Source organism: Panthera pardus, unplaced genomic scaffold, assembly GCF_024362965.1.
Source record: "Panthera pardus isolate Hobbes unplaced genomic scaffold, ASM2436296v1 HiC_scaffold_8, whole genome shotgun sequence".
NCBI lineage: Eukaryota > Metazoa > Chordata > Mammalia > Carnivora > Felidae > Panthera > Panthera pardus.
In genome coordinates this window covers 100,860,642-100,885,452 of record NW_026527013.1, presented here as the reverse complement: position 1 = coordinate 100,885,452, position 24,811 = coordinate 100,860,642, and the positions used below count along the sequence as shown (strand labels likewise).

The window sequence follows — 24,811 nt, the reverse complement described above, 5'->3', positions numbered from 1 at the left end:
AGGCGCAAGAGAAACAAGTTCACTTAAACATTAAAAAACATTTTTAGTTTGTGAGGGAGGAATTAAGATGGTGGAGTAAGTAGTAAGGGGACCCCAGGCTTGGGGATCTCGTCCCTTAAACACAGATCAACATCAAATCATATGAACACCCAGGAAATCGATCTGGGGATTAAGAGAACAATCTGCATAATCTGATAGAACGTGGCAGGTACTTGGTGCAGGGAGGCAAACTGGGGGACAGGAAAGCCATGGTGCTGCACAGGGGTGGGAGCCTTTTTCGCAAAGAGGAGAAAGAGAAGGGGAGAGAAAGAAGTGTGTTGGGTTCGCACAAGAAAAGCACTCCCCCAAAACCACTGATGGGGGAATCTTGAGGAACTGAGTATCCCAACTTTTTGCAAACAGTGGAGCTGAAATTCTGGGTTTTTGACAGTCTGTGCCATTTGCTGCAGTAGATCCAAGAGGGTAGTGGTGCTCCTAGGGAGATGGAGGGGAGGCCCCAGAATAGACAGTGCGATGTGGGGATCCCCTGGGTCGCACTAGGAGAGAATGTTCCTTTTCTGGAGTGCATTCGGACAAGGATATATTGCTTCTCCAAGGACAAAAGCTGAGGCTGGCGCCTTTGAATGTTCAATAGGAGACAGAGGTGTGCACTGTGGTGGGTAAAGTGGTCACAGCTTTTCACTGTGCATCATCATAAACTCCAGGCACCTGTACGGCCCTGCAATTGCTTTACTGGGACAGAAGGCACAGCACGGCGAGCCTCTCCTTCAGAGGGCAGCAGGTCCACATTGTGGTGAGCCCTTTAAGATTCAGAGTTTTGAATCTCAGTCCTGCACCAAAGATGAAAACACTGAAGGGACACCTGGGTTGCTCAGTTGGTTAAGTGTTTGACTCTTGATTTTGGCCCAGGTCATAATCTTGTGGTTTGTGGGTTTGAGCCCTGCACTGGGCTCCAGCCTGCCAGTGCAGAGCTGGCTTGGGATTCTCTCTCTCCCCTCTCTCTCTCTCTCGGCCCCTCCTCACTTACATTCTCTCTCTCTCTCTCTTCTCCCTCTCTCTTCTCTCTCAAAAGAAATAAATAAACTTAAAAAATATATAAAAATAAATGGGAAATATTAAAACAAACAAACAATAACACTGGAAAGCTATGGTGCCCAGCATGTCTATGGCCCCGGGAACAGAAGGGTTGAGGGCATGGATCTGACAGAAGCCTGGGACACAGGAGGAGAAATTGTTCGCTTGTCTGTGAGGACTACCAGAACAGAGGTGGGCGCCAGCTCTCCTACCCAGGAATAGAGGAGAGAGCAGGGTGGCGCCATCTTCCCCCACCATCAACAGGGTCTGACTTCAGCAAATAACACAGCTCCCCCAGTCAAGGCAGAAGCTGTTTACACCAAACCCTGCCCCCCTACACCCTGCAGGGACATCTTTACGAGGGCAGGTCTGATTGTGAGCCAGTGCAGTGGGCCTCTTCCCCAAGGACCAACACAGCTTCCCCCTCCCCCACCCCCAAGTGCACAAGTCCACTGATCATAGAGTGCTCCAAAGCATCAGCTTCAATTCTGGTGGAAACAGGACCAGACTTTTTTTTTTTTTTTTTTTTTAAAATCAGGCTTAGTTTTTTGTTCATTTGTTTGCTTTTGGTTTTTTGTTTCCTTTTCTTGTTTTTTGGATCAGGCTTCTCTTTCTTTTTCTTCTTGTTTTCTATTCTTTTGAAATCAGCCTTATAGTTTTTTGTTTGTTTTATTTCTTTTCTCTTTTTTTTGATCAGGCCTTTTTTTTTTTTTTCAGTAGGCTTATTTTAATAGATCAAAGCACACCCAATTAAAGGTCAAATACTCCCCACTACAAGCAAGGAAGAACTCTGCCAAGGACTGACCAGCGGGAAAAAGCAGCTATATCACAACAGCACAGTGCATACAGCATATACCTGAAACACTTCCTGAAATGTCAGGCCCTGGACAGTGTATGACCCCTTCTTGATATACCCATTACTCTCAGGACCAGGAAATATAACAAGCTTTCATAACATGCAAAAGACAGGAACCTAGACAAAATGCCAAGATGGAAGAATTGTCCCCCAAACAAAAATCAAGAAGAAACCACAGCCAGGATTTGCTCAAAACAGATATAAGTAATTTATCTGAACAAGAATTTAGAACAAGAGTCATAAGAATACTAGCTGGGCTTGAAAAAAGCATAGAAGACACCAGAGAAACACTTGCTACAAAAATCAAAGACCTAAAAACTACTCAGGCTGAAATAAAAAATGCTATAACTGAGATGCAAAACTGACTGGATGTAATCATGAGGATGGAAGAAGTAGAGGACCAAATAGGTGATATAGAAGATAAAACTATGGAAAATAATGAAGCTGAAAAGGAGGAAAGAAAACTATTAGATCATGAATACAGACCTAGGGAATGCAACAATTCTATAAAGTGCAATAATATCATATCATAGGAGTCCCAGAAGAAGGGTAGGAAAAAAGACAGAAGGTTTATTTGAATAAATATAGCTGAGAAATTCCCTAATCTGGGGAAGGAAAACAGGCATTCAAGTCCAAGAGGCATGCTGAATTCCCGTCAACACACACACACACACACACACACACACACACACACACACAAAACAAAAAAAACAGGTCAACACCAAGACATATCATAGTGAAATTTGCAAAATACAAAGATAAAGAGAGAATTCTGAAAGCAACTAGGGACAAAAGGTCCTTAACCTACAAGGGTAGACACATAAGAGTACCAGGTGACCTGTCCACAGAAACTTGGCAGGCCAGAACAGAGTGGCATATGTTCAACATGCTAGTCAGGAAAAAAATGCAGCCAAGAATTTTTTTTTTTTTTTAACTTCACATTTTCCAGAAATGTTTATTTATTTTGAGAGAGAGAGAGAGAGAGAGAGAGAGATGGAGAGAGACAATCCCAAGCAGGCTCCATGCTGTCAGCACTGAGCCTAACATGGGGCTCAATCTCACGACCATGAGATCAGGATCTCAACCAATCAAGAATCAGATTCTTAACCAAATGAGCCACTCAGCCACCCCATCAACTGAGAATATACAGCAAGGGTGTCAGTCAGAAAGGAGAAATAGAGTTTCCAAAACAAGCAACAACTAAAGGAGTTTGTGAACACTAAACCAGCTATGCAAGAACTGTTAAAGGGGACCCTTTGAGCGGGAAAGAGAGACCAAAAACAACAAAGATAAAGGAACAATATACAGGAACAGTGACTTTACAGGTAATACAAATGGCACTAAATTCATATCTATCAATAATTACTTCTGAATGTAAATGGACTAAATGCTCCAATCAAAAGACATAGGGTACCAAAATGTGTATGTATGTATGTATACACACACACACATACATATAAAAGACCCATTTATATGCTGCTTACAAGAGATTCATTTTAGACCCAAAGACACCTCCAGATTGAAAGTGAGGGGGTGAAGAACCATCTATAATGCTAATGGACATCAAAAGTAAGCTGGAGTAGCCATACATATATCAGACAAACTATATTTTAAACCAAAGACTATATAATAAAAGATGAAAAAGAGAACTATATCATAATAACGGGGCCTATCCAACAAGAAGATCTAAAAATTTTAAATATTTATGTCCCCAAACTGGAAGCAGCCAAATATACAAATCATTTAATAACGAACATAAAGAAACTCACTGATAATAATACAATAATAGTAGGGGACTTTTATACTCCTCTTACCAAAATGAGAGATTATCTAAGAAAATCAACAAGGAAACAATGGCTTTGAATGACACACTAGACCAGATGGGCTTAACAGATACGTTCAGAGCATTTCACCCTAAAGCAGCAAAATGCACATGGAACGTTCTCCAGAATTGATCACATACTGGGTCATAAATCAGGCCTCAACCAGTACAAAAAGACTGAGATCATACCGTGCATATTTTCAGACTACAACACTATGAAACTTAAAGTCAACCACAAGAAGAAATTTGAAAAGACCACAAATATATGAAGGTTAAAGAACATCCTACTAGAGAATGAGTGGATTAAGCAGGAAATTAAAGAAGAAATTAAAAAATACATGGAAGCCAATGAAAATAAAAACACAATAGTCCAAAACCTTTGGGAGGCAGCAAAGGTGACATAAGAGGGAATACAATACAGGCCTTCCTCAAGAAGGAGGTCTCAAATACAAACCTAACCTTACACCTAAAGAAGTTGGAAAAAGAACAGCAAATAAAGCCCAGAACCAGCAGAAGGGAAATAATAAAGATTAGAGCAAAAACACATGATACAGAAACAACAACAACAACAAAAACAAAATAGATCAATGAAACTAGGAGCTGGATCTTTGGAAGAATTAACAAAACTGATAACCCTCTACCCAGACTTATCAAAAAGAGAGCACCTGGGTGGCTCAGTTGGTTGAGTGTCTGACTTCGGCCCAGGTCATGATCTTGTGGTTCACAAGTTCGAGCCTTGCATCGGGCTCTGTGTTGACAGCTCAGAGCCTGGAGCATGCTTCAGATTCTGTGTCTCCTTCTCCCTCTGCCCCTCCCCAGCTCACACTCTGTCTCTGTCTCTCTCTCAAAAATAAATAAAAACATTAAAAAAAATTTTTAATTAAAAAAAGGACCCAAATAAATATAATCACAAATGAAAGAAGAGGTATCACAAACAACACTGCAAAAATACAAACAATTATAAGAGAATATTATGAAAAATTATATGCCAACAAAGTGGGCAATATGGAAGAAATGGATAAATTCCTAGAAACATATAAACTACCAAAATTGAAACAGAAAGAAATAGAAAATTTGAACAAACCCATAACCAGTAAAGAAACTGAATCCAGGGTCCAGGGCTAGATGGCTTTCCAGGGGAATTCTACCAAACATTTAAAGAAGAGTTAATACCTATTCTTTTGAACCTATTCAAAAAAAACAAAAAGGAAGGAAAACTTCCAAACTGATTCTATGAAGCCAACATTACCTCGATTCAAAAACCAGACAAAGACCCCACTAAAAACGAGAATTACAGACCAATACCCATGATGAACATGGATGCAAAAATTTCCAACAAGATACTAGCAAATAAAAGCCAATAGTACATTAAAAGAATTATTTTCTATGATCAAGTGGGATTTATTCCTGTGCTGCAGGGCTGGTTCAATAACCACAAACCAATCAACATGATATACCACATTAATAAAAAAAAGGATAAGAACTATATGATTCCCTCAATAGATGCAGAAAAAGCACATCCTTTTTTGTTAAAAACCCTCAAGAAAGTAAGGATAGAAGGAACATACCTCAACATCATAAAGGACATAAACGAAAGACCCATAACTAACATCATCCTCAATGGAGGAAAACTGAGAGCTTTTCCCCTCAGGTCAGGAACACAACAGGGATGTCTGCTCTCACCACTGGTACTGAAAGTCCTAGCTTCAGCAATCAGGCAACAAGAAATAAAAGGCATCCAAATTGGCAAGGAAGAAGTCAAACTTCCACTCTTCACAGACAACCTGATACTCTATGTGGAAAACTCAAAAGACTTCACCAAAAAATTCCTAGAACTGATCCATGAATTCAGCAAAGTCGCAGGATATAAAATCAACATACAGAAATCAGTTGCCTTTCTATACACCAATAATAAAGCAGCAGAAAGAGAAATCAAGGAATCAATCCCATTTATAATTGCACTAAAACCCACAAGATACCTGGGAACAAACCTAATCAAAGAGGTAAAAAATGTGTACTCCAAAAACTATAGAACAATATTTTTAAAAATTGAAGATGATACAAAGAAATAGAAAAACATGCTCATGGGTTAGAAGAACAGATATTTGCAAATGACATATCGGATAAATGGTTAGTATCCAAAATCCATAAAGAACTTAACACCCAAAAAACAAATAATCCAGTGAAGAAATAGGCAGAAGACATGAACAGACATTTTTCCAAAGACATCCAGATGGCCAACAGACACATGAAAAGATGCTCAATATCACTCATCATCAGGGAAATACAAATCAAAACCACACTGACAACCACCTCATACCTGTCAGAGTGGCTAAAATTAACAACTCAGGAAACAACAGATGTTGGTGAGGATGTGGAGAAACGGGAACCCTCTTGCACTGGTGGTGGGAATGAGAACTAGTGCAGTCGCTCTGGAAAACAGTGTGGAGGTTCCTCAAAAATTAAAAACAGAACTACCCTACAACTCAGCAATAGCAATACTAGGAATTTATCCAAAGGATACAGGAGTGCACACTGATAGGGGCACAAGTACCCCAATGTTTATAGCAGTGCTTTCAACAACAGTCAAATTACAGAAAGGGCCTAAATGTCCATCAACTGATGAATGGATAAAGAAGATGTGGTTTATATATACAGTGGAATATTACTTGGCAATGAGAAAGAATGAAATCATGCCACTTTCAGCAATGGGGATAGAGCTGGAAGGTGCTATGTTGAGTGAAATAAGTCAGAGAAAGACAGTTACCATATGTTTTCACTCATATGTGGATCTTGAGAAACTTAACAGAAGACCATGGGGGAAGGGAAGGGGAAAAAAATAGTCACAAACAGATAGGAAGGGAGGCAAACCATAAGAGACTCTTAAACACAGAGAACAATCTGAGAGTTGATGAGGGAGTAGGGGAGTGGGGGAGTAGGGGAGTAGGGGAGTGGGGGAGTGGGGGAGAGGGGAAAATAGGTGATGGGCATTGAGGAGGACACTTGTTGGGATGAGCACTGGGTGTTGTATGAACCATGGGAATCTACCCCAAAAACCAAGAGCACACTTTACACACTGTATATTAGCCAATTTGACAATAAATTAAACATACAATACATACATATTGTTAATATGTTTATACTACCCAAAGCAATCTATACATTCAATACAATCCCTATCAAAACAATGCCAGCATTCTTCACAGAGCTAGAACAAACAATTCTAAAATTTGTATGGAACCAGAAAAGACCCCAAATAGCCAAAGTAATGTAGAAAAAGAAAAGCAAAGTGAGACGCCTCACAATTCCAGACTTCAAGCTATATTACAAAGCTGTAATCATTAAGACAGTATGGTACTGGCACAAAAACAGACACAAAGATCAATGGGAGAAAATAGAGCACCCAGAAATGGACCCACAACTATATAGTCAATTCATCTTCAACAAAGTAGAAAGAATACCCAATCGAGAAAAGACAGTCTCTTCAACAAATGGTGTTGGGAAAACTAGACAGCAACATGCAGAAGAATGAACCTGGACCACTTTCTTACACCATATACAAAAATAAACTCAAAATGTATGAAAGACCTAAATGTGAGACAGGAAACCATAAAAAAAAATCCTAGAGAAGAACACAGGCAGCAACCTCTTTGACCTCAGCCGTAGCACTTCTGACTAGACACATCTCTGGAGGCAAGGTTAACAAAAGCAAACATGACTTATGTGAATTTCATCAAGAAAAAAACCTGCACAGTGAAGGAAACATTCAACAAAACTGAAAGGCAGCCTATGGAATGGGAGAAGATATATGGAACTAACATATCTGATTAAGGGTTAGTATCCAAAATCTATAAAGAACTTATCAAACTCAACATCTAAAAAATAAATAATACAGTTAAGAAACAGGCAGAAGACGGGGCACCAGGGTGGCTCAGTTGGGTAAGCATCTGACTTCGGCTCAGGTCATGATCTCACAGTTCATGGGTTCAAGCCCCGCATCAGGCTCCGTGCTAATAGCTCAGAGCCTGGAACCTGGTTCAGATTCTATGTCTCCGTCTCTCTCTGCCTTTCTCCCACTCATGCTCTGTCTCTCTCTCTCTCAAAAATAAACATTAAAAAAAAATTTAAGAAAAAAACCAGAAATGGGCAGAAGACACGAAGAGATGTTTCTCTAAAGATGACATACAAATGGCTAACAGACACATGAAAAGATGCTCACCATCACTCACCATCAGAGAAATACAAATCAAAACCACAATGAGATACCACCTCACACCTGTCAGAATGGCTAAAATAAAAACCCAGGAAACAAGAGATGTTGGCAAGGATTCACCTTACACTGTTGGTGGGAATGCAAACTGGTGCGGCCACTCTAAAAAAGTGTGAAGGTTCCTCAGAAAGTTAAAGATAGAGCTACCCTACAACTCAGCAATTGCACTAGTAGGTATTTATCCAAAGGATACAAAAATACTGATCTGAAGAGGCACAAGCACCCCAATGTTTACAGCAGTACCATCAACAGCAAGCCAAATTATAGAAAGAGCCCAAAGTCCTTCGACTGATGAATGGGTAAAGAAGACGTGGAAAACACACACACACACACACACACATGCACACACGCGCACACACACACACACACACACACACACACACACACACACACATACTGTATGATTCCACTCATATATGGAATTTAAGAAACAAAACAGATCAACATGGGGAAGAGAAGGGAGAATAAAATAAGATAAACATAGAGAGGGAGAGGGCACCTGGACAGCTCAGTCAGTTGAGCATCTGACTGTTAATTTTGGCTCAGGTCATGGTCTCAGGGTCATGAGATCCAACCTTGCATTGAGATCCATGCTGGCTGTGGAGCCTGCTTGAGATATTCTTTCTCTCTCTCTCTCTCTCTCTCTCTCCTTTTGCCCTTACACTGCTCACACGTGTGCTCTCTCTTGCTCTCAAAAAAATGCAAACAAAAAAACAAGAGGGAAGCAAACCGTAAGAGACTCTTAACTATAGAAAACAATTAGGGGTTGCTAGAGGGGAGATGAGTGGGAGGGGATGGGCTAAATGGGTGATAGGCATTAAGGAGGTCACTTGGTGCTGTATGTAAGTGATGAATCACTAAACTGTACTCCTGAAACCAATATTATTACACTATATGTTAACTAACTTGAATTTAAATAAAATCTTGGAAGAAAAAAAAACACTTTTAAAAAATTGGTTTCAAACACTACACCAAGCAATCAGACACCATGCTATTTGCAGATAGTAATTTGTTGCATTTATACATCTGTATAACAAAGCAGTAAAAGTATCAAGTGTTTATAAGAACATTTTGTTAAAAACACTAAGTCCTAGCTATTCTGTCTGTTAAAATAATTCTGAATAGACAAGTTCTATAGATCAGAATTTACCCTTTAAGTATGAAAAATATTTTCATCATATTGGATAGAAGGCTGACCAGTATTTATTACACAATTTTCTGCCATCTTAAAAGGAAGAAATTATAATTAACATTATGAACACTGCTCCACAAGACTGTACAAGACATTCCCTTAGAGCATGCCTTCTCATCCTGGTTGACTTCAACACTCAGTCTGTCCAATAAATCAGTCTGTCTCTTTGCTTCCTTATATCCAGTGGTTCACGCCTCCAAGATTTTACCCACTCCTTTAGTGAACACATCCAAACTGATCCTCCTTCAAAAGAGCCACTTTCTTGGGCGCCTGGGTGGCTCAGTCAGTTAAGTGTCTGACTTCAGCTCAGGTCATGATCTCATAGTTTGTGAGTTCGAGCTCCACATCAGGCTCTATGCTGACAGCTCAGAGCCCGGAACTTGCTTCAGATTCTGTGTCTCCCTCTCTCTCTGCCCCACCCCCTACTCACGTTTTCTCTCTCTCTCTCTCTCTCTCTCTCTCATAAACATTAAAAGGAAAGTTACAAAAAAAAAAAAAAGAAAGAAAGAAAAGAGCCACTTTCCTACCACAACCTCATCGCCTTTCAGAAATCTCTCTTCTAAATTTTTCAACCTTACAATCTCTTGGCCCCTCTTATTTTTACTTACCAGTCTCCTGTCATTTCCCTCCCCAAAACCAACAAATGAATCATTCTCTTGCCAGTACCCTTAATTCTCTCACCATACTGTCCTTTATTTTATCTTCTGGTTAAAACAATTGCCCCACAATCCTCTCGTGTTTCTCAAAACAACTCTGGCTCCTTTTCTCCATGTCTTCTACCACCTTCCTGCTCCTTTTCAACAAGCAAACCTACCACACTGAGAAAAGAGAGCCATTGTGTGGTAAACTCATCAGCCTCCAGTCATTCAACCTTATACAACCTACATACCTTTCCCCTTTCCCTCTGGCAGTATGGAGAAAGTGTACATCCTGTCTAAAGCTAATCTTTCACCTGTGCTCTGGATCCTATTCCTTCATATTCCTAGGAATTTTGTTCTTCACTCCCTTCTCTCTGCATCATCACTTCTTTGCATGGGTTTCCTCACATTAGCATTTAAACTTGCTTAAATCAATCCCACATTAAAAACAAAGCAACACAAAAACCTTCCTATGACTCTGGATTCACCTGCTGTGCTTTTATTGTATCCCTTTTTATCCTCCTTCATGTGGTCAAGAATTATTTAAAATGGATGACTTTACTTCTTCAACCTACCCTAAATTTCTTGCCCACTGCACAGCTCCACCTAGCTATCTCAAATTCAACTTTCTCCAAAATGAACTTTTTCTTCTCAAATGCACTCTTAGGTTATTCCTATCTAATCAACTAGTACCAGCATTATCTTAGTTTCCTAAGGTAAATATGTGTGCTTTCACTTTTCTTTCCCCTCCGTCTCCTTTACTCAATCATTAAATTTTGTCATGCTCTCTAATTTACCCACATTTCTCACTCCTCTGCCACTAACTTTGGTAGGAACACCCTCATATCTTGCCTAATAACTGTAGCTTTTATCTGAGGTTCCTGTTTGATCCTTTCCAATTCATTCCACACATAGCGACAGCTCTAAAACACAAATCTAATTTTGTCAATACTCTGAAATCTTTCCTTGCTTCCCCTTGTTACAGGGTAAGTCTCCCTAAATTCTTACCATGATTTCTAAGTCCTGAGCTGCCCCACTGCTTACCTTTCTAGTCAGCACTCTTTCCTCATTTTTTTTCCTCTCACACTCTGTTCCAGCAATACTAAAATGTGCTACAGTCCCTCTCCTCTGAGTTAATTGCATATGCTGCTCCATGTCTAGACCTTGTCTTCGCTGTTACCTCCTCCAGGGAACCCTCTCCAATCCTTACAGCCAGGCTAGCATTCTTCTATACTTAACTGTTTGTTCTTCCTTATGTTAAATTGCCTATGTACTTGTCCATATTCTGAATTAGAATGTAAACTTCCCAGGAATAGGGGTAATATCTACTTTGTTCAGTCTCTACAAAGGAAGAGACTTATCTTGTTGACAGTTATGCCTTTATTATTCCAAGGACAATTCTTGGCATATAACAAGCAAATAATAAGCATTTGCTGAATAAACAAGTTTACCTCATACTGTAATTGTAAGAATTACATAAAGTAACATGGGGAAAGCAGTTAGCATGATGCCGAATTCATAGAGCACTCAGTATCTATTATTTGTGACCAAAGTTAAAATTTCACTGTGTGGTCTAATAAACTTGTATATGAGATTACTGTGAGCAAGAAGTTTCAGTATGTTGACTGACTATGTGTTGAATCATTAGGGATACAATTAGAGAAAGAAGTGCGGCCAGATAAAAAACCGAAGTCCACAAGTGCCATCTTTGACAGTTGTTTCTCTACTTTTTACTTTGGGGCTGTAAAAATAAAAATATCAAAACCAAAACAAAGAAAAAGCTAAAAGTCTAACAATGAGGAACTCTTTCCAATATAGTTTTTTAATGTGGGTAAAGACTATTTTTGATTCAAGACATTCGGTTTCTACTTCACCAGAAATATATAATGATGGTCTATTTTTCCCCTTGCTTTTCCTCAGAGGTAGTTTGTAAGTTTTTTCCCTAAAATATGTCAAAATACAACAACAACAACAATAATAAACCTCAGAATAACTAAGAATGCAATGTGCCCTCACCTACCATATAGCAAAAATACTAAAAATTCTATAAACTCAGTGTTTAAGTCTTTGCAGCAGCAGTTCTAAAGTCATGAACCGTGGTACGCAGGTGCATCTACAGGGATATGATAGTATTATCTGCCCTTTTATTTATATTAATAAAAATGGAAGTTTCTAAGTAGACTCATTTTATTTATAATAAATTTACTTATTTTTTTACATTTATTTTTGAGAGACAGAGCACAAGTGGGGAGGGGCAGAGAGAGAAGGAGACACAGAATCTGAGCTGTCAGCACAGAGCCTGACGCAGGGCTCGAACCCACCAACTGTGAGATCATGACCTGAGCCGAAGTCAGATGCTTAACTGACTGAGCCACCCCAGCACCCCAATAATAAATTTATTTATAATAAAAGTTACTTTTGTGGTGCATGGGTGGCTCAGTCAGTTGAACGTCCAACTTGGGCTCAGGTCATGATCTCACATTTCGTGGGTTCAAGCCCCATGTCAGGCTCTGTGCTGACAGCTCAGAGCCTGGAGCCTCCTTCTGATTCTGTGTCTCCTTCTCTCTTTGCCCCTCCCCTGCTTACACTCTGTCAATCTCCCTCTCAAAAAATAAACATTTAAAAAAAAATTTTTTTTAAATAAAAAAAGAAATTTAAAAAGTTACTTTTTTGGTGGAAAGCTAGTGAGAAAATACCAAAATGGAACTGATCAGATAATAGTCTATTGCATGTTCAGCAATGTGGAACAAAGTAACATGAAAGTCCTTTAAGCTTCTTTTTAATAATATAACAGTTTAAATGCTTAACCTATTCTTATTAAAAAATAATATTTTATTTGGTATTATTTGTACAGTATTTATGAAAACCCTATTAAAGACCAAGTTGAACTTATTATTTGAATTGCCACTCTTTGACTAATAATACAAACTACTTTTCGAGCAGCCTGACTTTGTGGCCCAAATTTGACTGCCATCAAAAGCTAGATACTGAATACTAGGTTGGGGGAAGTATCATAGTATAATGCACAATTCAATTCCAATAAAAACAGTAAGAACAACGGTTCAACGAAAAGATAAGTTTGGCTCTTTTGTCATCTTTATCTTATTCTTAAATAGTTGATCAATTTCAACCCTGTGTTAATTCATACATTAATTTAATTATCAAGGATTCTTTCAGGTAAGGCTCCTTCAGGCAAGGCCACACTTCCTGACATAGTTACTTAGATCTTGCCATAGATAGCTAAGACAAAATGTTTGGACAGCAGAATTAAAAGGGAACTCCTTCAATTATACATCTTTTTATTTAGTTTTTATAAAAGCAAAATACTGTGATAAAATCCAAACCAACCACCATGACCCTGTAAGTCATCGGATGTAATACCTCTCAGGGTCTTCAAAAAAGTAACATGGGATAAATGAACAGATTTAGAAAGACAGTATCACTTGAAAGAAATAAGACTCCCTCCAAAAAGAATTCTGGATATAAAAACAATTATGCATTTAACTCAACTAAAATATCTAATCAGAACCCCCCCCAACAAAAAATAAAAAACAAAGTACGTATGCACACTATTCTGAAGTAACGAGGAAAAAGTAGAAAATAGAGTACAAAAATTATAAAACTTTAAAAAATAAAATTGAATTTTCTTACCCAAAGAGGATTTTACAATTGATTTAATTCCTGCATAAACCAATGATCCTTTGTTTCCTGGAGATTTCTGATCCATATCTTCTGTATACTGCTTCATAAGTATTTAAACGCATAGGAAATACTAATGATGATGTATAATAAAATACGTCAGAGCTGAATTTATTTTGATATGGAGCCAATTCATAATAGGCATCAGTGATAGTTCTACTTTATCGTAGATATACTTTTCTTCTTTCTCTACAATCTATAAAGCAGTATTTCAAGCTCAAGTTTTAAATAATTTTACTCTGTAATTTTAGCATTATGTAACTCGTATTTGCACATAAAACATTCGGAATAAAATTTAAAGACTGACTTTTCAGTAAACTTTCAGAACATTTCTACCTGATTCAGCTCATGAAATTCACAATGAAAAGGATATAGTGCAGAGTATACCAGAGTGACTTGAGCTGTGGATCTTCATTTCCAGCTAAAATATGGTTTCTCCACACCTGTTCTGTATCAAGTCCATACCTGGATAAAGCCCGAAGGCGCATCTTCGTTGCTATATCTTTTTCTAAAGAATTATCATTTTCTTCTTCTGCACATTCATACAAATGACGACCACAAGCCCACATTAAAGATGTTATTGGGCTCCAGGCAAGAGATATCCTTTCAAAAACAGTGAAATCTGACATTGTTCGGTTGGGAGTTACAACTATCATTCGATTTTGACTTGTTGGATGCCAAGCAAAGGAAGCAATGTAATTGTCACAAGGTTGCACACTTCTTTCAATTATTGTGGGCTCAGTTTCATCTCCAATGGGAGTGGGTGTGTGCTGCATATCATATAATCTAATAATATTACTATCCCTTGTCAAAGTGGCAAGCAGACCAGTCCTAGTTGGACACCATGCTACTTTTGTTAAGGGCTTTGGCTGCTCAGTCAAAGTCAAAACTGGCTTCTCAAATTTCCTTAGATCCCATATTGCAACCTGACCTTCATAGAAGGAAGCAACACGATCGTGGAAGTATGGGTCTACCGTCACCCCCTGAACAGCTTTTGTATTTACAAACATCTTTTGGCTCGTATTCCGAAGATCAAATATGGCTAGGTTACGATGCATACCAGCAAGGAGAAGTTTCTGGTCTCGTGGAAGCCAACAAAGAGACAGACAAGCATCATTCTGTCCCAATTCATAAAGAGGTTTTGTTACCAATAATGTTGTTTCAGTTTCACCTGCTGAAAGTCTCACTTTCTCCATGGGAACTATGTCAGGTGTATATTTGCTGCAAATATCCCAAATCAGCACCGAAAAATCAGCTCTATGTTTATCTAGCCCAGCAGCAAGCCAGTTACTATCCAATGGATTCCATGCAAGGGTATTGCATTGTCGGGCATGTTTTGGGACAAATTCTTTTCCTATCAAATCTTTGAATTTTGAGTTATGATCCTGACCAAGACTTGTAAGTACAACTCGACCATTTGCTTGTCCAACTGCTAGGAGGCATTCAGGATCATAATTGAGATACCAGGCAACACATTTCATATATGGTGTATCTGAATTTATTGATAGTAATGTAGCTGCAGAGTCTTCAGATAAACGTAAAGATCCAGCTTTGAGTTCTGAATTCACAGTAGATTCCACATGATATAGGCTCAGTTCTGAGTCACACACAACAAATCTATCAACTTGGTGTGGTGCCCACAATATATCAGGTTTGGTACCGCTCATGTTTAGTGATGTGCTCAAGTAGTCCAGTCAGGTCCATTCACTGAAAATCTGTTTAAAAATAAAAAGTTTTAAAATGTTAACAAAATACAAATCTAAGATGAATAAACTATTTGGGAAGTCAGGAAATTCTCTATATAGGTACTCTGTTTCTCAATATATTTCTTCCAACTGCTAGGAATTCATGATCATATTTATTAATTAAAGAGGGAAAAAGAAGGGTGCCTGGGTGACTCAGTCAGTTGAGTGTCTGACTCTTAATCTAGGCTCAGGTCATGATCCCAGGATCGTGGGCTTGAGCCCCATGTTGGGCTCCGTGCTGGGTGTGGAGCCTGCTTGGGATTCTCTCTGTCCCCCTGCCCTTCTCCCCTGCTTGAAGGGAAGGGGAGGAAAGAAGGAAGGAAGAAATAAGGAAAAAGAACTTCTCCCAATAAAATGAGGTGGTAAGATTCTGAGAACTACATTTTGGCCTTTTTCCCCATGATCAAGTATTTTAATTGCACTGTGACTACTAACTTCATTAACCTCAGAATTAATATAACTTCAGCATGGTGAGCAAATTAATAAGCATCATCCCTTTGAAGGGGATAAAACTTTAAAGAATTATGAATCATGTTCTTAAGCAACAGTTTAGAGCAGCACTATCCAACAGAACTTTCCACAGTGACAGAAATGTTCTCTAGCTATACTGCTGTCCAATACGGTAGCTATTAGCAACATGTGGCTACCAAGCACTAAAAATGTGACTAGTACAATTTTTAAATCTTATTTACCTTTAACTAATTTTTAATAAATAGCCACAGGTTGCCAGCATAATAGACAATGAAGATTTAAAATACAATGCCACTACAAAGACAGAGGTCTCTTTCTCAAGGTTCAACAATAACAAGCAGCTCTATATGGCAGAATAAATAGCAGCATGTATTGAGCAGAGCTGACTTTTATTCCCACCCCTGACGTATATTAGCTATACGCCTGGGAAAGGCCTTTGTGACTGGGCGTCCTTTTGTTTTTTCGTCTATACAACCAAAGAGTTGGTTTGGTGTTTGCCAAATTTCATTCACATACCATCTATTTTTATTTAATATTTTTATTTACATTGACTATTTTTAAAATCACAAAATCTATTTTAACCTATCATAAAATCCATGAATCATGGGCATGGTATGCTAAATGTATTTTTCTAATATACATTGAAATGTATAACTATTAAAATGCTTAATATGTTAACTATACTGGAATTTTTAAAAAATGCTTATGTTTTACCTAAAATCATCCTGTTTACAACCAGCAGTACACACTGCATTTGAGAAAAACTGAATTAAGTGATCATTAAAGGCTCTTTCAGATTTCAATTCTATACATTTTGATTAATATTGACATGGGATTTTGGAAAGATAAATATGACAGTCATTTAAGCACAAACTAAAAATAACTATGTTAAAATGTTATTTTAAAAACAAAAGCTACTTAACAAAAATGTAAATGTCTGTTTTTAACCAATTCTGGCTAGAGGTTATAGTCTGGATTAAAAAGGAACATGGGGCGCCTGGGTGGCTCAGTCGGATGAGCATCCTACTTCGGCTCAGGTCATGATCTCACGGTTCGTGAGTTCGAGCCCCGCATCGGGCTCTGTGCTGACAGCTCAGAGCCTGGAGCCTGCCTCAGATTCTGTGTCCCCCTTCAGATTCTGGGTCCACCCCACCCCTGCCTGTGCTCTGTCTTTCAAAAATGAATAAACATAAAAAAAAAAAAAAAAAAGGAACAAAGACATTTAGTACCTTTATGGCAAATGGTATCTGCACAACCATGTTCTCAGTTTTTTTTTTTTTTTTAATAGGTTTTGTTTTGTTTCATTTTGTTTTTAACTTTTACTTATTCTTGGAGGGGGAGGAGCAGAGAGAGGGAGACAGAGAATCCTAAGCAAGCTTCGTGCTTTTAGCGCAGAGCTCTAGAGTTCCAACTCACAAACCATGAGATCATGACCTGAGCTGAAACCAAGAGTCCAATGCTTAACCAACTGAGCCACCCAGGTGCCCCTATAGTGTCAGTTTTTAAAAGGTAAAGCTATGGTTCGTTCATTCATCCCCTTCCAGATAGAGAACCTGGCACAGACTCCTAATATAGATAAACTAAAGAAATTCAGCTCAAACATACTTGCTTTACTTTTTGATCTTGTAAAACTTTTAGTCAGGAACTATTAGTCCAGAATTCAACAGACTCATACAATTTAAATGGAAAATCCACTAAGAATACTTATACTGGCTTATTTCCTTTCTTCGGGTTCTGAAGCTCAATATCAATCATTTCAATTATATTCTTACTAGACAGACCCTCATTTTCTTCATTTCCTTGCCACTTTAGGCTTGCCTTCCCCTAACCTTGATCAACCCTTATTCTTCTCTCCTCCACTCAGGCTGCCAAGTTTCACAGCTTAAGGACAGTTTCCACAGAAATTAAGGTATACAACATGTCTGGCCTATGGTGCTGATTCTGCAATTCTTTTACTTATCTTTTACTTATGTAGTATCACAGGGACCTTTCTAAAATGCAAACTTAACCAGGTTATACAATCTCTGCTTAAAACCCTCTAATGGTTTCCAATTGTTCTCAGTACAGAGTTCCAAAATCTTCAATATAACCTATAAAGTCCTAAATCTTTTGGCCTCTACCTACTGCTTTGGCCTCAAGGCACACCTTTTTCCTCCTTGCTGTGTTCTGGCGACATGGTCTTCTTTTCAGTTCCTAGATTATAACCTCCCTCTGTCCCCTCCCCTCATCACCCCCCCATCACCACTCTTGCAAATGCCGTTCCCTCTTGTTAGAACATTCTTCCCCCCCTTCTTGGTCAAGTTAACACCTACTTGACCATCTCTCAACCATCATGGTTGACATCAAACATCCTCTATCCCCTCCCCAGTCTGTCAGGTTACTTAGTTATGTACTCTCAGTGAATAGTATTCCTTCCCTTTAAATCACCCTGTCTCTCCTACTAAATTATAAGCTCCATAAGAGCAGGAAAAGTACCTTTTGCTTTCTATTTGTACCTCTGATACCCAGCCCAGTGCCAGGCACTTAGTAGATACTTAACAATTATTTGTTAAATGAATGCATTTGTTAAATGCTCCATCTGACATTTCCTACACTGTTATTTCCAAGTTTTACCAATCTCCTCATGCTTCTACCTATACTCTTCCTAGTAGAGACTGGCTCCAGGCAGGAGCAAAGTGCCCACTGTCATAACTGGTTCCAATGATGGGCAAGAGCCCACAGTGAGCCACAATGATCCTAAGAAAGGATCATTCTAATACCTTTCATTTATTCTATAAATATTTATTGGGCATAGTGTATGTGCTAGACACTGTTCTAAATGCTAACATGGTAGTAAACAGGGACAGATAAACTCTCTGATTGCTATGGACTAAATTGTGCCCTCTCCCCCAAATTCATACTGAAGCCCTAATCCCCAATATGATAGAATTAGAGAGAGCCTTTAAGGGGGGTGATCAGAGTGAAATGAGGTCATAAGGGTAGAGTGCTAAACTGATAGAACTGGTGCCCTTACAAGAAGAGAGAGCTATAGAGCTCTCTCCCTACCATGTGAAGACACAGTGAGGACACAGTAAGAAGGACACAGTGAGAAGGCAGCTATCTGTGAGCCAAGAAAAGAACTCTCACCAAAACTAGACCTGGCACCCTGATTTCAGACTCCAACCTGTGAGCACTGTAAGAAAATAAATTTCTGTTGTTTAAGCCATCTAGTCTAGGGGCTTTGGTTATGGCAGCCCAAGCAGACGAATAAAGGTCTAATAATGCCTGCGTTCTAGAGCTGAAGTTAGGATGTAGTAGGACGTAGCTGCAGTAGGACATAGGTAAGACAACAGAAAGCCGGAACAGATACTACCAAGCAAGGGTTCACACTCATGCCTGTACGGACAGAGGAAACCTCTTAACTGGAGGTATCTGGAGATCTAGCCTATCTTCCTATCTTATCAATAGGACTTTCAAAGTGTGTTTCTATTAAGCACACTTTCAATCTGGGCTTCCATCCCATAATCATATTCTTTACATGGATGATCTGTAAAACTTGGTGACAAACTGAAAAATCCACCTTAAAAAACACAGAGGGTGCCTGGGTGGCTCAGTTACTTAAGCATCCAACTTTGGCTCAGTTCATGAACTAGCAGTTTATGAGTTCCAGCCCCACATCAGACTCCATGTTGACAGCTCAGAGCCTGAAGCCTGCTTTGGATTCTGTGTCTCCCTCTCTCTCTGCCCCTCCCCCACTCGCACTCTGTCTCTCTCAAAAATAAGTAAACATTAAAAAAAAAATTAAAAGAAACACACAAAATAGAAAGCGTTACTATAATTTAAAAAACTCTGATTTGCATGACTCTCAAGGGAGGACCATCAGCATTTCTTCTGATGTAAGTATGCATGTACAACGTTTATATCCATAAAATGTTTCATATCCATAAAATCTGATTACAGTAATTTTTGTACAAAACTTGAGAGTTAGACTGGCAAACCCCTCTCATTTCACACTGGAGTAAAGTGAAGACCAGACATTTTGGTTTTTGTCCAAAACCTCCCAACTCCCATCCCAGATTACTGTATAAGAAAAAAATCAACTACATCATTTGCAGGGCCTAGTGCAACATGAAAATAACAAGGCCCTCTTACTGAAAAATTATTAAGAAGTTCAAGGTGGTGACAAAGAACATTAAACCAAGTGCCAGCCCTTCTAAACAACGGGTCATATGTGACTGCATAGGTTGTATTAACAACCTAGAGATATACCCATAAACACCCTTTTAAGGAAAATGTTTTTTTTACAATCCAACACATGGTATAGATGGATCCTGGCTCATGAACGTAGATGACTAGGAATAAGGTGAAGAGCAAAGAAAACTAAACCTGGAGTCAGGGGACCTCCAGCCACGCACTGGCTAAACACTAACAAGTCTGTTAATACACCAAGACTGTAAGAGATAGAACACACCCTACCTTCATGTCACAAAGTTGTGACAAACAGTTCTTCATATCACACAGCTGTTAGTATCACTATGATTTTCTTCAACAACCCTGAAGTTAATGTTTTCAAGTGTTGGAAACACTGAAAAGTGGGAGTGGAAGGGGTGAAATCTGCAATAATTACAGCTTATGTTAACATCTTCACCTTCAAGTTTTACAAGCGTTCACTTCCCCTCAATGGTTTTGAGCACAGGAAAGCCATGCCGATCCTGTATTCCTCACCAGAACATCTGTAACAGCACTATCCGACAGAAATACAGTGTTAGCCACAGGATTTAAGTTTCTAGTAGCCACACTGAAAAAGTATAAGGAGATGAAATATTTTATTCTCCCCAACATATAAAAAAAAAATCCCTTTCCAACATGCAATCAAAGTAAAAAACTATTCAATTTTTTTTTGTCTGTTTGGGAGGGGGGGTGTCAAGTCCTGTAAATCCGATGGGTATTTTATCATACACTTAGAGCACATCTCAACTCTGTGTGGCTACTGGACAGTGAAGATCCATAATACTAAGTGTACAAAGTATCCAACTACCCTCTCACATCCTTTTGTTGTCTTCTACTTTTCTTACCATAACAAATAACAGCAGCAGTTTCAGGAAGTTCTCACCCTCACCATCTTCAAGGAGATGCACTACACAAATTTCCCTTAAAATATAGTTATACAAAGGGCCTGTAATGCAGGCATCTGCAAATCATTTTAGCACTGCTCGTGGCACACGTGAAAGGCTTTATTCATCCTCTTACGGAATTTTCACTACTCATACAAGCACAGAACACAGCTAACCAACCGGGTGACAGGCCCTTTGGGAAGTATTTAATAAAGTACAGCCAAAGCGAGGCTCTTGCTATTCCGGGTAAATCAGGAATCTGAGGGCCACTCCCACGCTCTAGACACCTGGCTGAGCCGCCCGTCCAACGCGAGGACGCGGTTCCGCACGAACTCGCCGCGCGGCTGACCGCAGCGCGGCCCCAGCGTCCCCGACGAGGTCCGAGCGCGCCCCGAGGCCTCCTGCAGCTCCGAGGCTCCCAGCTAGGCCCCGCCGGCCGCCCGGCGCGGTTATCCCGCAGCGCGGAACGCGACGCCCTGCGCCTCGGCTCCGAGATGGCCCCCGGGTCCGCCCCCGCCCGGGCCTTTCAACCGGGCTTTCCCGGGCCCCTCGCGGCGGCCCCGGCACTCCCGAGCCCACTACCCGGGCCTCCGTCGGGGGTGCTGAGACGCGCGGCCCGAGCCGCGCTCACTAACCTGATGAGGCAGCTCGGCCACCGCACAGCCACTTCCGGCTTGGTCACCGCCCCTCCCGCCGCGGGAGTCCGGGCGCGGGCAAGATGGCGGCCGCGGCGGCGCGGTCAGTAACCTAGGCCACCCGGCTGGGACCCACGACCCCACCACCGCGCCTCAGGCACACGCGGACGTGCCTCGGCCTCGGAAGGATAGTTCCCCGCCCGTGAGCCCCGCCCTTCGTCGCCCCGGAATAGCCCCGCCCTGGGGCGGGGCCACTGCCCAGGAGGCCCCGCCTTCCGCTCTAGCGCTCCCCTGCGCCCCCGGAGGCGCCGCCCCTGCGGCCTGCGAGAGGTAAAGCCGGCAAGCTTACCTGGACGACTCTCGAAGAGGAAATTTCCCAAGTACTACACACACTTTAGCTCATTTGATCAGTTAAATTTACATTAACAATTTATGCAGGCCATACATGTAGTGGAAACTCCAGGGTGTTTGGTTCACGATTTATTCATTAATTTACTCATTCTACAAACACCTCTTGAGTGACCTTGTGTACCTAGCACCGTCCTGGAATGCTAGGGAACTGAAGTGAACAAAAAAGAAGTGGTCCTGGAAGAAAACAGGGATGCCTTGTAAGGCTAATACCGTGCTCCAGCGAAGCGGCGCCTCCTTAGTGTAGGGAGGTCAGGAAGGCTTCCCTGAGGACCCCTAGGGTGAGACTGGGGGAATTAGATGGGGAAGGGAACGGAGAGGAGGGGGTTGGAAGAGAAGAGCCTTTTAGGGCAGAGGAAGAGTGAAAATTGAGGAGGGATGGCATCTCAATGGGGAAGCAGTCAAGTATGGATGGATGAGCAGAGGAAGTGGGGAGAGATTAAGATGCTGTATCAGAAAGGCATTTGGAAACCACGGTAGTGGGTCTCCTAAAGACAATGATGCAGTATTGAATGTTTTTAACTAGGCAAGTGGTATGATGGTTTTTCCAGGAGAAGAGGAAAGGGTAGGATAAGTATCCCCACGAGAGATTATGGTAATCCATACTACCAGTGATATGGAGAGTGGGAATGGAGAGAAGTGTGGGGAATATTTAGAAGATGGAATGAACGGAGCTTGAGGGTTGACTAAGATGAGTGAGGGACAGAGAGGGTTCTAGGTTTCTGGTTCCCATAACTGAGTGAATGGTGCAGCCACAAGTGTCACAAATCTGACACAGGCTTCCTCAAGATATCTGGCAACCATGCTTAAAAATGGGTGGTTTGGGGCTTGTAGTGATTGGCACAGATAGCAAAATGAGCTTAATCCCCATGATCTTCAAGGCAGATCGTTTTGGCAAGAGGATGAGTTTGGGAGGAGTATTGCCTGAAGTGGTCTGAGGCTCCTTTTCATTCCTGCTGTTGGAGAAGTGGAGGCTGGAGAAAGTACTGTACTGCTGTGGGGAGATACCACAAGATTCATCACCTCAAACACTACCTTGCCAATCTTCTCAATGGTTTAGGCCCTGGACCCAAAACACCAGATCAATACAAGTCTCTTCCTTATCCACTGCTACCATATTCATAGCCAAGGAAAACATCTCCCCTCATGGTCAGGAGATGATGTTGCTTCCTACTTCAGAAAGAGAATTTAAGGTATTTGGTAGGAATTTCCCACAGCCTTCTACTATTTTCTCTCTCCTTCCCCCAACATCATCATTCACTCCCATTCTTTCCTTCTTCTAGTTGACACAAAGGAAGAGGAGGGACTAGATGTTTCTCCTCTTCTGGGACAATTTTCTTCTTTTCTGTGTGTCCCTATTTCTACTGGGTTTTTGTTTTGTTTTGTTTTACTTTCAACATGTGTTCAAGTCACTCCCATTTTTCTCCTCAAAGGTGAAGGCCATACTGGCTCTCTCTAATCCTGTATTTTCCTGTTTTCCCCTGAATTCACTCCTCTCAGGTCTTCATGTCACCACACCACCAAAACTGCTCATTATTTGCCTATAGTTGTCTTCTGCTTCCAGAATATATGCTCGACATCACCAGTTTTCATTCTGTTATACCTCCCCCCCCCCCAAATGTTAGCAAGGCACTCGGTGACCTAATTAAAGAGAAGAATTCCTTGGCCTCCCTTTCAGCTAAGTGTGGTTATATCAAAAAATTGTGGGGGCACCTTGGTGGCTCAGTTGGTTGGTCCTGCAGCTTCAGCTCAGGTCATGATCTCATGTGCTGACAGCTTGGAGCCTGGAGTGTGCTTCGGATTCTGTGTCCCTCTTTCCCCCTCACACTCTGTCTCTCTCAAAAATGAATAATAACCATTAAAAAAAAAATTTGTGACCAAAGAGATGTAAGTAGAAATGGATTATGTCCCTTAAAAGAGAAGCTGCTTGACATCTACATTCCTTTTCTCCCTTCCAGCTGTCTGGAAAATAGGAAAAAATAAACATCCTATAGAAATGGAGGCCATGTATTAAGGAAGACAAAACTGTCCCCTTCCTCTAGGTCCCAGCCTAATTCGGAAAGCAGAGGTACCCCCTCCCTTGGATCAACCATAGATTTCTGGACCATTACACAAGAGAAAATAAACTGTGTTCTCTTAAAAATTACTGTTTGTTTAGATCTGTTTTGTTATAGTGGCTTAGCCTATTTCCTGATACCCAGGGACACTATCTATTTTATTTTCTACTTAATCTCTAGAGCCTAAAACATAGGGCATGTGCTCAATAAAAATTTGTTGAATACATCCTAAAACAATACCTTTCTCTACACTCTCCTCCAGCTAATATATTTTTCTCTCCTTCCTTTTCCATCTAAGCTTTTGTGAAAGTGTGTTGCCACCAGTTTCTTGCACTCTAAAATCCTAATAGGAATAAGTGACACTTTTCACATTCTACTTGGAAATCAATTCTCCTTCTTCACCAAACAGTGTTCCTTGTTAGTAAAACTGGACTGAGTCCCTTGGAAGAGAAGCTTCTTGCCATTCACTTCCTCTTTTCCCTTCCTGCCATATGGAAAATGGCAGATGGCATTTCCTTGTGAGTAGTGTAGAACTTTGGATTTCCTATAGCTCCTGCTATATAATATGCATTCAAAAATATTTACTGAGTGGGAGAGTGCATTGTATTTTTTGAAGATTATAATGTGTCAGAGAACTTAACAGACTGCTCTAAGGTTACACTAGTTGTTTCTATCAAACGTGCATTTTGTAATGGATGCCAGAGTTGCTATAGTTCAGTCTCATGGTTTTTTTGTTTTGTTTTTTAATTTGAACTTCTGTGTCATTAATAAGATATCCTTCTAAGCTCCTTTACATATGGTGTGGCGATCCAGGATAGGATTTGTTTGTTGTGGTTTTAAACCAACAAAGG

General features: G+C 40.3%; 1 protein-coding gene across 4 annotated transcripts in view; it reads right to left on the bottom strand.

Moving 5' to 3' along the window:
- MIOS (meiosis regulator for oocyte development) overlaps positions 1-21,608 on the bottom strand; it is a 47,537-nt gene extending 25,929 nt beyond the window's left edge. Inside the window, exons 1-4 of one of the 4 annotated variants that reach the window (XM_019443412.2) lie at positions 21,496-21,583; positions 20,395-20,490; positions 13,925-15,266; positions 13,504-13,602 (exon numbers count right to left, since the gene is read on the bottom strand). In XM_019443412.2, coding sequence (XP_019298957.1) covers positions 13,504-13,602; positions 13,925-15,218 — 1,393 coding nt within the window. In that variant the 5' untranslated portion in view covers positions 15,219-15,266; positions 20,395-20,490; positions 21,496-21,583. Of the gene's footprint in view, positions 1-13,503; positions 13,603-13,924; positions 15,267-20,222; positions 20,358-20,394; positions 20,491-21,147; positions 21,282-21,495 lie in introns of those variants that run through there. The other 3 variants (XM_019443410.2, XM_019443415.2, XM_019443414.2) reach the window with 3 other exon arrangements.
- Between the last annotated feature and the right edge of the window lie 3,203 nt (positions 21,609-24,811).